Source organism: Cyprinus carpio, chromosome A5 (assembly GCF_018340385.1).
Source record: "Cyprinus carpio isolate SPL01 chromosome A5, ASM1834038v1, whole genome shotgun sequence".
NCBI classification, from domain to species: Eukaryota; Metazoa; Chordata; class Actinopteri; order Cypriniformes; family Cyprinidae; genus Cyprinus; species Cyprinus carpio.
The window spans coordinates 36,736,577-36,750,464 of record NC_056576.1 but is presented as its reverse complement, the minus strand read 5'-3'; the positions used below and the strand labels follow the sequence as shown (position 1 = coordinate 36,750,464).

At 38.5% G+C, this 13,888-nt stretch overlaps 1 protein-coding gene and 1 long non-coding RNA gene across 3 annotated transcripts in view; one reads left to right on the top strand and one right to left on the bottom strand.

Moving 5' to 3' along the window:
* The first annotated feature begins 6,697 nt into the window (after nucleotides 1-6,697).
* Nucleotides 6,698-13,888, top strand: part of LOC109049675 (ephrin type-B receptor 4a-like) — a 41,736-nt gene continuing 34,545 nt past the window's right edge. Inside the window, exon 1 of one of the 2 annotated variants that reach the window (XM_042757115.1) lies at nucleotides 6,698-7,712. In XM_042757115.1, the coding sequence (XP_042613049.1) occupies nucleotides 7,631-7,712 (82 nt within the window). In that variant the 5' untranslated portion in view covers nucleotides 6,698-7,630. The remainder of the gene's footprint in view (nucleotides 7,713-13,888) is intronic. The other variant, XM_042757114.1, reaches the window with a different exon arrangement.
* On the bottom strand, nucleotides 7,469-8,920 carry LOC122145098. Its single transcript, XR_006160134.1, has 2 exons — nucleotides 8,675-8,920; nucleotides 7,469-7,753 (listed from the first exon to the last, which is right to left on the bottom strand). It is a non-coding gene; the product is annotated as an uncharacterized LOC122145098 (long non-coding RNA).

Below are 13,888 nucleotides of genomic sequence, written 5' to 3'. Positions count from 1 at the left end.
GTCCAGACAGACAGAGAAACTTCCAACAGACCGACACTACAATGATCCTTATGATGGTCAGCATGAAAAATTCTGTCAATTCTTCTAAAATTCTATTCTATTCTACCCATTTCATTTTCAGGATTCAAATCCTGAATGCATTCACAAGTGAAATGTCTCAAACATGAGTATTTCTATCCTCTTCTCCTCGGAATCGTTGCATTAATATGCTAGTCTTATGTTGGTCACAGCAGATAAAGTAAATGGAGGGAAGCGGTTAACACATGCTTGGTTATGCTCCATGCTGTCAGGATAATGTCAGCCGAAATGGAAAGTCAGTTATTATATTTTCATTAAAGATTATGAAGTCAACATTTTTCAATGGAATAACATACCCTAATGAATAAGAAATGTAAATAGGCACATTTTGTTCCCATGCTGAAAGCAGTAACTGGCAAAGACAACAAAGTGTGTGTAAATAAATATATATGCATTTTGCATGCATGCATGACCCATTTACTCACCAAAGTTATCATTATAAATTGTTTTTGAAGAAGGACAAGAAGCTGAGACATTGAGTTACAATCACAGTGAGACGCTTTAGCTTCTTTGTCACCATCGTTTGTGTGAAGACATATCCATGTGCCTTCTGTGATTAAATGCTCATATACTTTGCATGAGCTAGCCTCAGTTTTCTCGTTAAACAAAATAAAACATGTCACGGCATGATTTCGCTTCTTTTTCCAGTAGCTCTTCTCTCAAAGGCCCTCACACTTTCTCCCTCCGAGCTTTTCAAGTCTCACACTTTTCCTTCATGGCCTTCCTGCAGCAGCTAATGGTTTACAGCCAGAAGACAAGCGCTTGAATTAGCATGACAAGAACCTGAGTGAATGTGCAATCCTTGAGCCAAATAACACACCAATCCACATAGGTGTGATGAAGAGGGCTCCAGAGATGCATTAGCATCGGAATTAAAGGGGGGGAAGCTCCCTGTGTGTGGTTTCATCATACATTTTAAAGAAAAAAGGTTGCGACAGCTTGTGTTAAAGTCAGTGGCTGCTGTGGATGGGCTGTCAACAGAAAGAGCTGATCTATGCGCTGATAAGATGTGTTTACAAAAAGAACCATGGTGGTACCATGGTACTGTGATGCTATCAGCTGAATGCCATGATAGTCTGATTTAATATGGAACTGGATGATTATCATTTACGGTACAGTGCTTTTAAGGTACTCAAAGACACCCTCTAGCTATATCAGTGTTTACATTACTTTTAGATGATTTTGCATAATTAATGAAATGCTCAGTTGATTTCCATGACATTTCCAGACTTGAACAATGGAAATCACATACAGACACACACACACACACACACACACACACACACACACACATATATATACAGTACAGACCAAAGTTTGGAAACATTACTATTTTTAATGTTTTTGAAAGAAGTTTCTTCTGCTCATCAAGCCTGCATTTATTTGATCAAAAATACAGAAACAAATTTAATATTGTGATATATTATTACAATTTAAAATAATTGTTTTTAAATTTATTATACTTTAAATTATCATTTATTTCTGTGATGCAAAGCTGAATTTTTAGGATCATTATCACATGATCCTTTAGAAATCATTCTAATATGATGATTCATATAAAGTAGGAAACAGTTCTGCTGCTTAATATTTTTCAGAACATGTGATACTTTTTTTTAGGATACTTTGATGAATAAAAAGTAAAAAAAAAAAAGAAAGCTGTGTTTTTAAATATAAATATTTTGTAATAACAATATACACTACTGGTCAGTAATTTGGGGTCAGTAATTTTTTTTTCTTTTTTTTTTAAATAAAATCAATACTTTTATTCAGCAAAGATGTGTTAAAATTGATAAAAAGTGATAGTAAAGAAAATATATTATTAGAATATATATTATTAGAATATTATTTTTTTGAATAAATGCAGTTCTTTTTAACCTTTTATTCATCAAATATATTAGACAGCAGAACTGTTTCCAACACTCATAATAAATCAGAATATTAGAATGATTTCTAAATGATCATGTGATAGACTGGATGTTACATGTGACACTGAAGGCTGGAGTAATGATGCTGAAAATTCAGCTTTGCATCACAGGAATAAATTTTTTTTTTAAAGTATATTCAAATAGAAAACTATTATTTTAAGTTGTAATAATATTTCACAATATTACTGTTTTTTCTGTATTTTTGATCAAATAAATGCAGGCTTGATGAGCACAAAAGAACAAAAACATTAAAAATAGTAATGTTTCCAATGTGTATATATATATACTATATATATATATATATATATATATAGTCAGTTTAAAGGTATATATATATATATATATATATATATATTGCATTCATGCCCCCAAAACAGCAATGAATTTCAATATTTGACTCTTTCTTAATCAGGGTGCAGGACTAACATTTTGTCAAAAAATAAAAAGTCAGTTTAAAGGTTTGTCTGAACAGTTTGTTAATCATTACAGACAGTGCAAACAGTAATGCATAACTTAAAGAGGAACAAATGCGCAACTTTACACAACCTGCAAATCAACGACCCGACAAACTGGATGGACAAAATATCATTGTAAACACAGGGCCGTGCACAGACATAGAGGGGCAGTGGCCCAAACCAAAAAAAGGGGCACAAGGAGGGTTGGAGCTTGTTAATAAACACTATCCAGTTGTTACAAATATACAATTAAAAGAGAAGATAGCACACTCTGTGACACTTTCAAACTTTATTGTAGATGTTTTGATGAGAGTGGGCTCTCCCTCACTGCTTCTGCCTCATCTTCAGTGGAAGTAGGGGAGAGTGGGGTAAGATGAGCCACCCCCTGCATCTTGGCAACTGTACACTTTTACACTCATGTGACCATGTATTTTGGAACCACCCATAATTTCTGCCAGACTGTTATAAGGAGAAACACATGGGGGGAATGGAGAGCACCCATTTACTTTAAAAACAGTTTTTGGCTTGTCAAAGTAAAATTTTAGCATAACAGATGTAATGGTTGTTACATCAAAGCAAATTTATCCAGGTCTGAAAATATTTATGATACATATTGGTGATTTAAAACATATATGACCATGCAAATCATTCAGCTAAATATTAGCCTGAACTGGTACGCTACAGTAGCTTTTTTATTTTTTTTTCCCAAAAAAATGCCAGCTATGGGGCAAAGTGAGCCAAATGCTGTGGGGTAAATTGTGTCAGCATTTTAACTTAACCCACCATAAGGCACTGTGGTAAAGTTAAATCTCTGAAGTATAAACTGGTGTTTTAATGTGATATTACCAGTTTAGTTTATCACATACATATTATTTGCAGTTTATTTGATAGGGACAGTGCACAAGTGCACCAAATCCTTCTCTAATAAGAACCAGAAAATGATTTTAATCAAATTATAATCAGATTATATAGATATATTCCACCTGTAGTCACTAATGACCAACAAACTCTCTGTTCAGTCTGTTTTTAGGAAGGCTACAGCTTTGGTGTTCAACATATTGTTTCAGAAATGCAAACAATTAAATATTGAAATTTAAACTTAATTTGGCTGATGTTGTTAAAGTTAACTTTAAGAAAAGAAATGACTGTTTGTAAAAGGAAATTATTAAATTAGTTTTTATAATTATCATTTATTTTACATGGGTTTGAATAAGATTCGGTCAGATGGTCATATGGTGCATCTTACCCACTGACTCGACTCGGCTCAACTTACCCCAAACCCGGCAAACTGAGCCATGGGAACGCTTTTTAATAAGCATAATTTTTAGAACCCTTTGTCATAGATACATTCTGATCATTTAAAATGACAGGAATACCTTTATTTGGATAGCATAGGATAGATACTTTCACTGTACTTCTGCATCATTTTCCCTTATCTTGAGGACTACATTAGTAAAAAATGGCTAATCTTACCCCACTCTCTTTTTACAGCATAAATCTATATTATATACTAATAATTAACTAATTTAGAACATTTATATTTTTTTAACTATTAATAGGCCTACTATTATTTTGATTAATAAATACTATTGTTATACTATTCAAGACCTAGTGATTAATTTGGTTGGAAATAAACTTATTTGCAGTATATAGTAGTGTCAAACTGCTAAATATTCTATAATGGGATGATAATCTGCAAGGCTTGCTGGAGCTTTGTCTATATTAGATCTGATTCTTCTTTTTTGTGAAAGCCTTCCTTTCTCTTCTATAAACTGTCTTCTTTTTTCTAAAATCTTTTTTTATCTATAATATATAAAGTGTGCCAACAACAGCAAATTTGGTGTTATCTATATTAGATCTGATCGGGTACAATAATGTGATTCGACATTCTAATTCAGAACATGGATATTTTGTTCAAGTTGTTAGCGCTTTTAGAAAGCAGAGCCATTACCGACAAAAATAAAAACAAACTACCAACAAATTACTAATTCAGTGGATCAACCACTGACTAGTGTCTACTGTGGATTGTAATGCATCTACTAGACTCCAGAGAGCGGCACACAGACTGTGAATGATGCTGTGGAGTGGGCGATAAACACGGAGTGGATTAGCGGAATCAGCGGATCTTTAACAGACAGATTTGACCTGGGGTGATGGTGGGATTGGTGAGAGGGGCACCTCAGCCGATGAGGGCAAAGGGGCAGTGGCTTCAGCCACCGGGCCACCCCCCTGTGCACGGCCCTGCGTAAACGCATCTGTTTTTCGTCCAGATTGTCTTTTTTGACCGCCGTGGTGAAGTGGCCTACAGTGGAGCAGTGGCGGCTCGTCAAAATTTTGTGGTGAAAATGAGAGGAGGACTATTTAAAGTTAATAAAATTCACAATTCATTTCAGTTAATGTCTCAGAATGTGTATTTTTTGTTTGTAATTTCACAGCTGTAATACCATAACCAAGCGGCAACCTCGCGCTCTCTCTCGTGAAGCCAACAAGGAAGTGACTAAAACTGCAATTCATCGACTGGCCACTTGAGGCTGGCTGCAAAAGGGAGTCAGTCCCATAGACTCCACATGATAAAATGCCCAACTTTACAGCAGAAAAAAAAAAAAAAAAAATGTTTACAGCCTGGTTCAAAAAATTATTTTGGTCTATATAGATAATTTTTCCCTTCATGACAATTGTGAGGGGGGGAATTTTTATTATAACTCGTCCGTTTTAAATTATATTAAGTCTTAAAGTTCTGCATAATTAAGGGTGTGGCCACTTGAGTGACAGGTGGATTGCCGCTGCTGACTGCTGACAAATTAACGACAGTTGTTTACAGTGACGCAAAGAATTTTGGGTTATCTGTAGCAGCGAAGCATACACCTTATGCATCCTCCGAATTGCTGTGAAAGAAGGGCGCATTCGAAGGTCACATTCGGAGTGTCCTACTTGTTTTTTTTTAAAATGAGACCGCCTCGATGACGATGCAGTCTTCGAATGCGACCTCCGGAGGGTGCAGCCTTCTAAATGAGACACAGGTTTTGAGCTTCAAAAACGCTCTTCAGGAGTCTACGGGTGACGTCACGGACACTACGTCCATGTTTTATACAGTCTATGACCATAACACATTAATGAAGCTAAAAAGAATCCGCCTAACCAGCAAGTGAATGTGCCGAATCTGCTGATGTATTACAACCGCTAGGTGATAGAGAAGGGAGGGGAGGCTGCGTTTAAGTCCTCCTGGGAAGTTCGTACTTACGAGTTGACAAGTCGTAATTACGACGTCGGGTGCGTTCAAGTCAGTTTAGTCGGCACAAGATGGCGGTGTAGCTTCTTTTAATAAATTACAAGAAAATATAAAAGGGTTTGTTAACTCTGCTTATAGAAAATGAAGAGCAAAGAATTTGCATCAGGTTTGTTTTGCGTTTCAATTTTTTAAAATAATTTATGAAGCCACTTTAATCTGTATCCCATAAAAACGTATTAATTGTTATATTGCAATCCTGTCTATCAATTTCAACTAAAAAATTACCGTCGTTGACTCGTTGCAACCCATCGATCCACTGATTCTGTCATATCTCACTCTAACTTGCAAATTCGAAGTATCAAACATATTCTGAGTTTCCCACTCTTAACTACGACTTTGTGGTGGCGTTCATGTGCGTTTAACTTGTAAATACGATGTATCCGACGTGACTTGAATGCACGTGTCTCAGTTGGTAAAAAATTATTAGCCAATCAGCATCGAGTGTTCACTTTCAGCGCTGAGAAGTGTTGAGAAAATAAACCTTGTAGAGGAGGCTAGCCTCCCTTCTGGTATCAACCAATCATAGAGACGTAAATTTCGTTATATTAGTTTTGCGCTGATAATGATCAAAGTACTTATGATGAGTAGCGATATTGAATATTTGATCGCCAACAGATTTACCAAGCTGTCATTCAAACAGTATATATACAAATTAAAAAAAAAAAAAAAAACCTCCTAAGCTGATATAGGCTACATCAGTCGCGGTTTAATTAAATAGCACAACACGCAGACTTTTAAGGGATGAATGTTTGCTTCAAGTGATAGGTAGGTGAAATTATATTATCTTGTTGTATGTGTGTCGTTTTCTTTACGTTTTCTGATTAAAAGCAACCAAAATGCCATTTTAAAGTGGTTAAGCAAATAATAATAATAATCGGCAGGAATCTCAGACCAATGCATTTAGTGTGCCTCCTCTATTTTAAAACCCACGAGCCTCCACTGTGTTGGAGGGGAGGAGGTGCTTTGAGAGGAGGAGACTGCTCCTCTCTTCAGTCGCGCGACCACCTCACATCCACCGCGAGCGCCTGAAGACTCAACGCCTCGCACCAACTTCTAGGATTTGCCGAGATTTTCCCCGCGTCTCGAACGCGCATGTGTTTCGTGATTATTTTAACGAGACGCTCCGCGATTTATCTGCATTCGCCATTGGATTAACAACACGATGTTCGCTCGTTGAGTCGGCGAATGATCGTATTCAAGTATCGCTAATATCCCGCAGGATATTCATGTTTTTAGAGATACTAAGGACGCGGTGGATCCACTGACGGAGCGCAGAACTCGCTCGCGGGAGGAGGACGCGGATGTGATTTAAACCCCAGCCGAACGCGAACAGTTCTTTTCGCGCTGTCAGTAAATGAAGTGGCCTGTCGGATTTGTCATATTAGCTGGATTTTAAAAAGCCATCCCGTTTCTGAGTGGAACATTAGGACAGGGCGACCCGCACCCCTCACAAAGGGGTCCACGCAGTCGAGCGCACGGCGTTTCTTTTTTCTTTTTTGGGGGGGACAAAACTGGCACATGTTTGCGTGTAGATTGAGAGGTCTTTTGTGAGATTTTGTTTGGTTTTGTGTTCTTTTAAGATATGGACAGTATTTTGCATTTAGATTGGCATAGAAAGTTATAAATGATTTTTAAAACAGCATTTTCCCCGCACTATCTTTATTTCAATAGCAGACTTTACTGATACAGTAGATTGTTTTTCTCCATATAATTCAACTGTGTTCGGCTGAAGTTAGAAGTTTTTTTTTTCCTCTCATGACTTGGTGGCTTCTCTCTGTCTCTCGTGCGATTGCTCATTCCTGATGGGTGCGAGACCCAGCTGACGATTCTTGAACCTTTGCACTGTTTGCCCATCTTTGTAAACATTCACCAGTGATTCCACGATGGAGCTCTTCTCCAGGAACGTGGCCGCGCTCTGGATTATTATCCTGCTGGAGTTCCTGCTCGAAACTGTGGCGGATGAAGGTAACTCCATCATTCTGTGTAACGCTGCTACCTGTTGGCTCCTTATAGAGACAGACGTGTTACATATAAAAGTGTCGTAACACACTATATAAACCAAACAGAAGCGGTATTAGTTTATTCATTATGTTTGTTTTGACTGGGCATTACGCCCATTCCTCTGTTTTACATGCTCGTACGACTCAGTGGCCCTTACTGAGAAAGCATTCATGAATACTATGGCTAGTTATGGCTAGTAATACTATAGCATGGTTATGTCTATCAAGACTGACTCTGTTAGCCTATACATCAGTTTGTGAACAGAGGCACTGTGAGAATGAAGGCTTGTAAAACGCTTGTGTTTATTGTAGTTGGCGTAATTGTTTAGCTTTATTGATGCAAAGAACAATTGAATAGCCTGGATTTGTTGAATTGTTTTTGAAACGGGAGGGGTGGGGGTTTTTACTTTAAAAGTAATAATTATCTTTCAGAAAGTGGGGATTTAAAGTGGAGACCACGTGGGATTTATTGTTTTTTTTTAATAAGTGCACTTATAATGGTTGCTACGCCCCTGCTTACACATGAGTGTTGCTTTCAGTTTAAAGAGCTCTTTAATAATCAATATAATTACTTTGCCCCTGTAATCACTATAGACTATGCACTTAATAACATTGATTTCATTCTTAAGGCGTTCTTTTGTCTTCTTTCTTTTCTGAAAATCGCCGTTGGGTGGATCAAACAGAGGCATAATAAGTGCATCTCACGTAACACACGCAAATGTTAAATTACAAAGAGGATGGGCGATGTATGCATGGCTTGGGTCGATAGAAATTTGAGTCCTGAATTGTCAGGGGACATTCCATCCAGTAACCTCAATAAGTAGTCGTTTTGATCAATAGAATAATGAATGGCTGTTCACAGAGGTTTCAGTCTGCAGTGACAAACACAGACAGAGGTAGGCTGTATGTGGCTAAAGGTGACTGTACCTGACTGTTGTAAGTCTATCTGTTTGCCGCAGGCTGTTTAATCGATGGCGGACGGACGATTCGGATTAGTTCCGCATTATATAGCGCGGTGCACACACCTGCTCCCCGCTTGCCGAAATCAATTAACCGACCTGTGTGACAGACACACGCAGGTGATGCTCCTCCAACAGCAACATTGGCTCCAATTGATGAGTTATTGACGCATTTCTGTCGCGGTAATTAGTTGATGAGTGTCAGAAATCCCGTAATTTGCGCTCTCAAGTGTGAAAGCGATCCCGCGTTTAATCCAGAACGGAGATGCTCGGTAGAAGACATCGGTTTATGCTGTTTGATTTAGGAACTTTATGTACTGGCCACGAAGCAGTATTTTGCACTACTCAATTAAGATGTAGGCTATAGCTGCATTTTCATTTAATTTAACTTTTTTCTGTCTTTCTTTTTTGTTGTGTGTAAAAGTCGCAGCACTTGCGTCAAGCCGGTTTCGCGGTAAAATGAAACCTCTTAGATTTAAATATTCAAAAATGCGTCTCAGTGACTCACTCTAGAATTGTGACAATTAAAGGAAACAATTGATTCCAAAGGAATCTTTCTGTCCCTTACCTTTAAAGCAGCTCTAGAACAGACTAGACTAGAATTAGAATTAACTCTTGACTAGAATTAACACTTTATTGGCGTGTGTATTATAGTTCTCACCACTTTTCTGTTGGATTTCTGTGCAACAATGTTTTAACACATTGAGCTTATCTGGTAAAATTTTCTCTGTTACCATTATTGATGTTTTTTTAACATTTTTTTGGAAAATGTAATCAAAAGTTGCTTGCTGTAATAAGTTTTTTAAAAAGTGTTGAAAGTAATGTGAAGACTCAGTCACTCATGCTTTGACTGTATTTAGGCCCTGCCTCTGTTTTAATTAGTTTGCACCATAGGCTTTAACTAGTATTTCTTTATTTCTGGTTTTACTCACCTTTGGCAAGTGTTAATTTTGGCCCCTGTTTTATACCAGAATATTGCTAAAATCAATACGACCCGACTGGGTAACTGTACCTGATAATTCGCTGAGATGGGATTCGGGGGGCTGGGGGGAGTTGCTTTGGCAGTTGTAAAGACTAATATGGTGAAGTCAGTAACAGAAGCAGCAGGGGGGAGATTGGATTTGATTCTGTAGTAACTCAAACCCCTGCGTGAGATTAAACTAATGCCAGATCTGTGAGGATCACTGCACTGATCTCTAATTCCCTTTGTGAGGAAATATCAGCTAAAAGAGAGAGAGGTAACTGGCTTTATATGTGAGGTCAGAGCTGAGGAACTCTTCTGTCTTCCGTCTTCTGTTACCCTGGAGCAAAAAGAAAGAGCTTATCCAGTCCACCTTCTGTCAGCGATTCACTTATTTCTCTCGGTCTCATTTGTGTCTCTCTTCTCTGTGTCTGTCATACACACATGCATTCCCTCTCACAGTCATGGATTGGCTATGTCTGGAATGGAATACAAGCATACTATGCAGTGTATACTGTATGCTAGTTTTTTTGTGGACCAGCATGCAATGAACTTTTCAAGCGGTAACACATGGCCACACTACAAGCGATAGTTGTTTTTTGTTTTAATCCAGTTGCAGCAAGTTTCGCAATCACAGCTGATTTTGCTTCTGTTTCGAAAGTAAAAGTAGCAAGTCATCTAAATAATAAATGCATGTAAGAAACTTGCTGTTTGTGCAAAGTATTCATATTGCAATTATAGTAAGAATAGTAGTTGCATGTTCACAATCATATATGTTAAGTGGTGCAGTGCTTTCTATTCTTCTCTCTTCTTTTTGTAGTTCGCTTGGGGAAGTGTTGAAGTTTCCTCTACTTCTCTCCCGCTGCAGAAATGCACATCCCTCCTCAGAAATCCTATTAAATGGAACTGATTTTTATAAGACAGGGATTTGCATTTAAAGCAGCGCTCTCCTCTCTCCCCCGTTCTTCACTCTCTCTTTGGTTGTTAATCCTGTGATTAGCCGCTTGAAGATTTAAACTGCAGCTCCGCGTCTCATCTCTAATCATCAATCCTGCACCTTTACTCTCTACAGAGTTACCACAGTATGTTTGTCTCAAACCCAGTGAGCTTCCAGTTGCGTATGCATGGTGCATCTTATGTGGAAGGAATCCTTTTTCAACTTTTATTCTTTCATGTGTTTTTTTGTCTTTGATTGTGGTCTGCATTGCCCCGGTTGCCAGTCCAAACACTGTGCAGATTGATAGGATGATAACAGCGCTCAAGCGGCTCTTGTTGGGATTGGGCTCCCTCTCTCTCTCTCTCTCTCTCTCACTCGGTTTCATGTCTCTTCAGCCAGTGCATCAGTGTCAATACCGCCCTGATGGATGAGGGGCTGACAGCCTAAGAGTCTCTCATTTCATCTTTTTTCTCTCTGTCTCCATCATTCCCTCCTACATGCCTCTAAAAGCGGTTGAGAATCGCTATTTAGCATGAGAGGAGACCTTTGACCTAACAGAGGCCGACACAATCAGCGCAGAAGGTAGAGAACCGATCAGGTGATGGAGGAACTCCAATAATGTAGTGGGTCATTTCTGTAAGTGGACAGGCCTTTGAGTGGTAACACATTTCCATAATAGAGTTGCAAACAAAGGTTTGGAAGGAGTGTGTCGTGCTCATGTAATCCAACCAATCACTCGTCCAACAGTCGTCCAGGATTGATTGCAACCAACTTACAGAGCCATTTAGAGGCACTTTACAACCCTTGTGCACTGCAAAAAATGATGTTTTCAGTCTTGTTTCCAGTATCTTTAAAACAAGATCATTTTAGCTGAGCAGTAAAATTATGTGGCATAATATGTTTTTAGAGAATTTTAAATTAAGTTTACTCCTGGCTCATTGACAATTTGTTTTATCTTGTTTAATGAACGTTTAGACATTTGTGGAAACTAGTATGAAAAACACATTATTTTTCCTTGCATGCATGCATACGTTTTTGTCTTGTCACTTGCTGTGGAGAGACGTCCACAAGGAAAACTAGCGCATTTACCGGTTTAATGGGAGAAACATTATAAAAAAAAAAAAGTGACGTGACATTCAGCCAAGTATGGTGACCCATACTCAGAATTAGTGCTCTGCATTTAACCCATCCGAAGTGCACACACACAGAGCAGTGAACACACACACACACTGTGAACACACACCCGGAGCAGTGGGCAGCCATTTTATGCTGCGGCGCCCGGGGAGCAGTTGGGGGTTCGATGCCTTGCTCAAGGGCACCTAAGTCGTGGTATTGAAGGTGGAGAGAGAACTGTACATGCACTCCCCCCACCCACAATTCCTGCCGGCCCGGGACTCAAACTCACAACCCTTCGATTGGGAGTCCGACTCTCTAACCATTAGGCCACGACTCCCCCAAATGAAAGGGAGCTGACTATGAATGAAATTGATTATGAATGAAAGGGAGCTGACTTTCTTGAGAAACTTTGTTTTTTTGTTTTTATCAAATTATCTCTGTGTAATGCCTAATAAAATAGTGTTATAAGCACAGTGTTGCTTTGTTTACAGGGGTAACCATGGTAACTGCTGTATTTCTGCTTGTCCAAATGCGCCACCTGCTGTCAGAGAGTGAATTTGTGTTTTCATTCATCCCCTCCTCATTTTTTTGCTGTCAGCATTGCAAATTTTTAACCATCTGATGGAAAATAAGAACAATTTGGATGATTAGGTGTCTAGAATTATTTGCTTGATTCGTAGATTAAGTATTTCAAATGGATTGCATATATCCACAATGTTTATGACTGTCTTCTGAGGCTTTCATACTTTAAGAGTAGTCGACTACACAATTTCAGTTTAAACTATGTGAAATTAGTCCCTAGTTTGAAGCTAGTGGTGATGATGCCGATTAGTTCTGCCTCTAGTCAATGCACCAGGTCTGTTTCAACTAGTTAGCCAGGTTAAAATGTTAGTTCACTCAAACTTTTCCAGAAAATTCGGTCATTTACTCACCCTCATGCCATTCCAAACCCATAAGACTTTTGTTCATCTCCAAAACACAAATGCAGATATTTTTTTAATGAATCTTCAGAGATTTCTGTCCCTCCACTGAAATTCTGTTTAACCAAAACTCTCAGGTTTCATTAAAAATATCTTCATTTGTGTTTTGAAGATAAATTAAAGTCTTATGGGTTTGAAATAACACATGGGTGAATAAATGATGACAGATTTTTCATTTTTGTGTGAACCAATTTTTTAACACAGTTTACTCAAATAGAATGAGTTCCAGCATCCTTGTTGGTCCTGGAACAACTTTCTTATTACTCAGGGATTTGGGGCTATAGGCTTCAGTTTGCAGTTAGAGGCAGTTGTTTTATTAGGGTTAAAACTATGAGTGCTTGATGTTCCTAAACCAACAAAAGACTGGAAATACTTCATAGAAATGAACTGCTAGTCCTGGTATTGATTTGCTGCTCTTACAAAGACATTGCACCTCAATTCATTGTCTCCAAAAACAAAGTTTAATTGCCCAGCACATTACATACACACAATCCACATTCTCGAAGAGTTGTATCACGTACATCAACAAATCTGCAAACCCGTCATGCATTGCAGGAAGTTTTGTGAAGAGATAAACGGAGCAATACGTTTGCAAGTAAGGTATGTGAACCTTTCCACTAATCTTGTCATATATCACGTTCTACTTTTCAAACAGAGCGCAAGCTTTCTCGTCTGAATCGCGTGTCAGTTCCCCCATTAGGGCCCAGTGTGAGATCTCTCTTCTCCCAAAAAAACGAGCCTCATTCTGCGCCTCACTTGAGCTTGCACTCCCCCACTTGCCCCCCGTTGGCGGCTGCACATTCAAAGCCATTCATCTTCTCTGCAGTTCACAGCACGTGCCTCCTGCTTCTGCGCTTTCCCTCTCTCTCCACCCTGTGTGTACCTGTGCAGTCCCCTCCATTTCCTTCCCAATGCAGCCTTGCTGGTTGCATTTTTGTTGTTTTTTAATTAAATCCATAACCAGCCTAATACCTAAAATCTGATTGGCTGATAGGAATGCTGTACACATTCTTCTTTGATAAATCACATTAAACACTATAACGAATTAATAACCCTAATGAATGCATTCACTGATAAACCACAGGGATAATTTACTCTTGAAGAGCCTTTGTTTAGACGGAGAATGTAACACGTATTACTAAAAGATCTGCAGTAAGATGTCTGGGTGCTCTTAAAATAGGTCAGGTG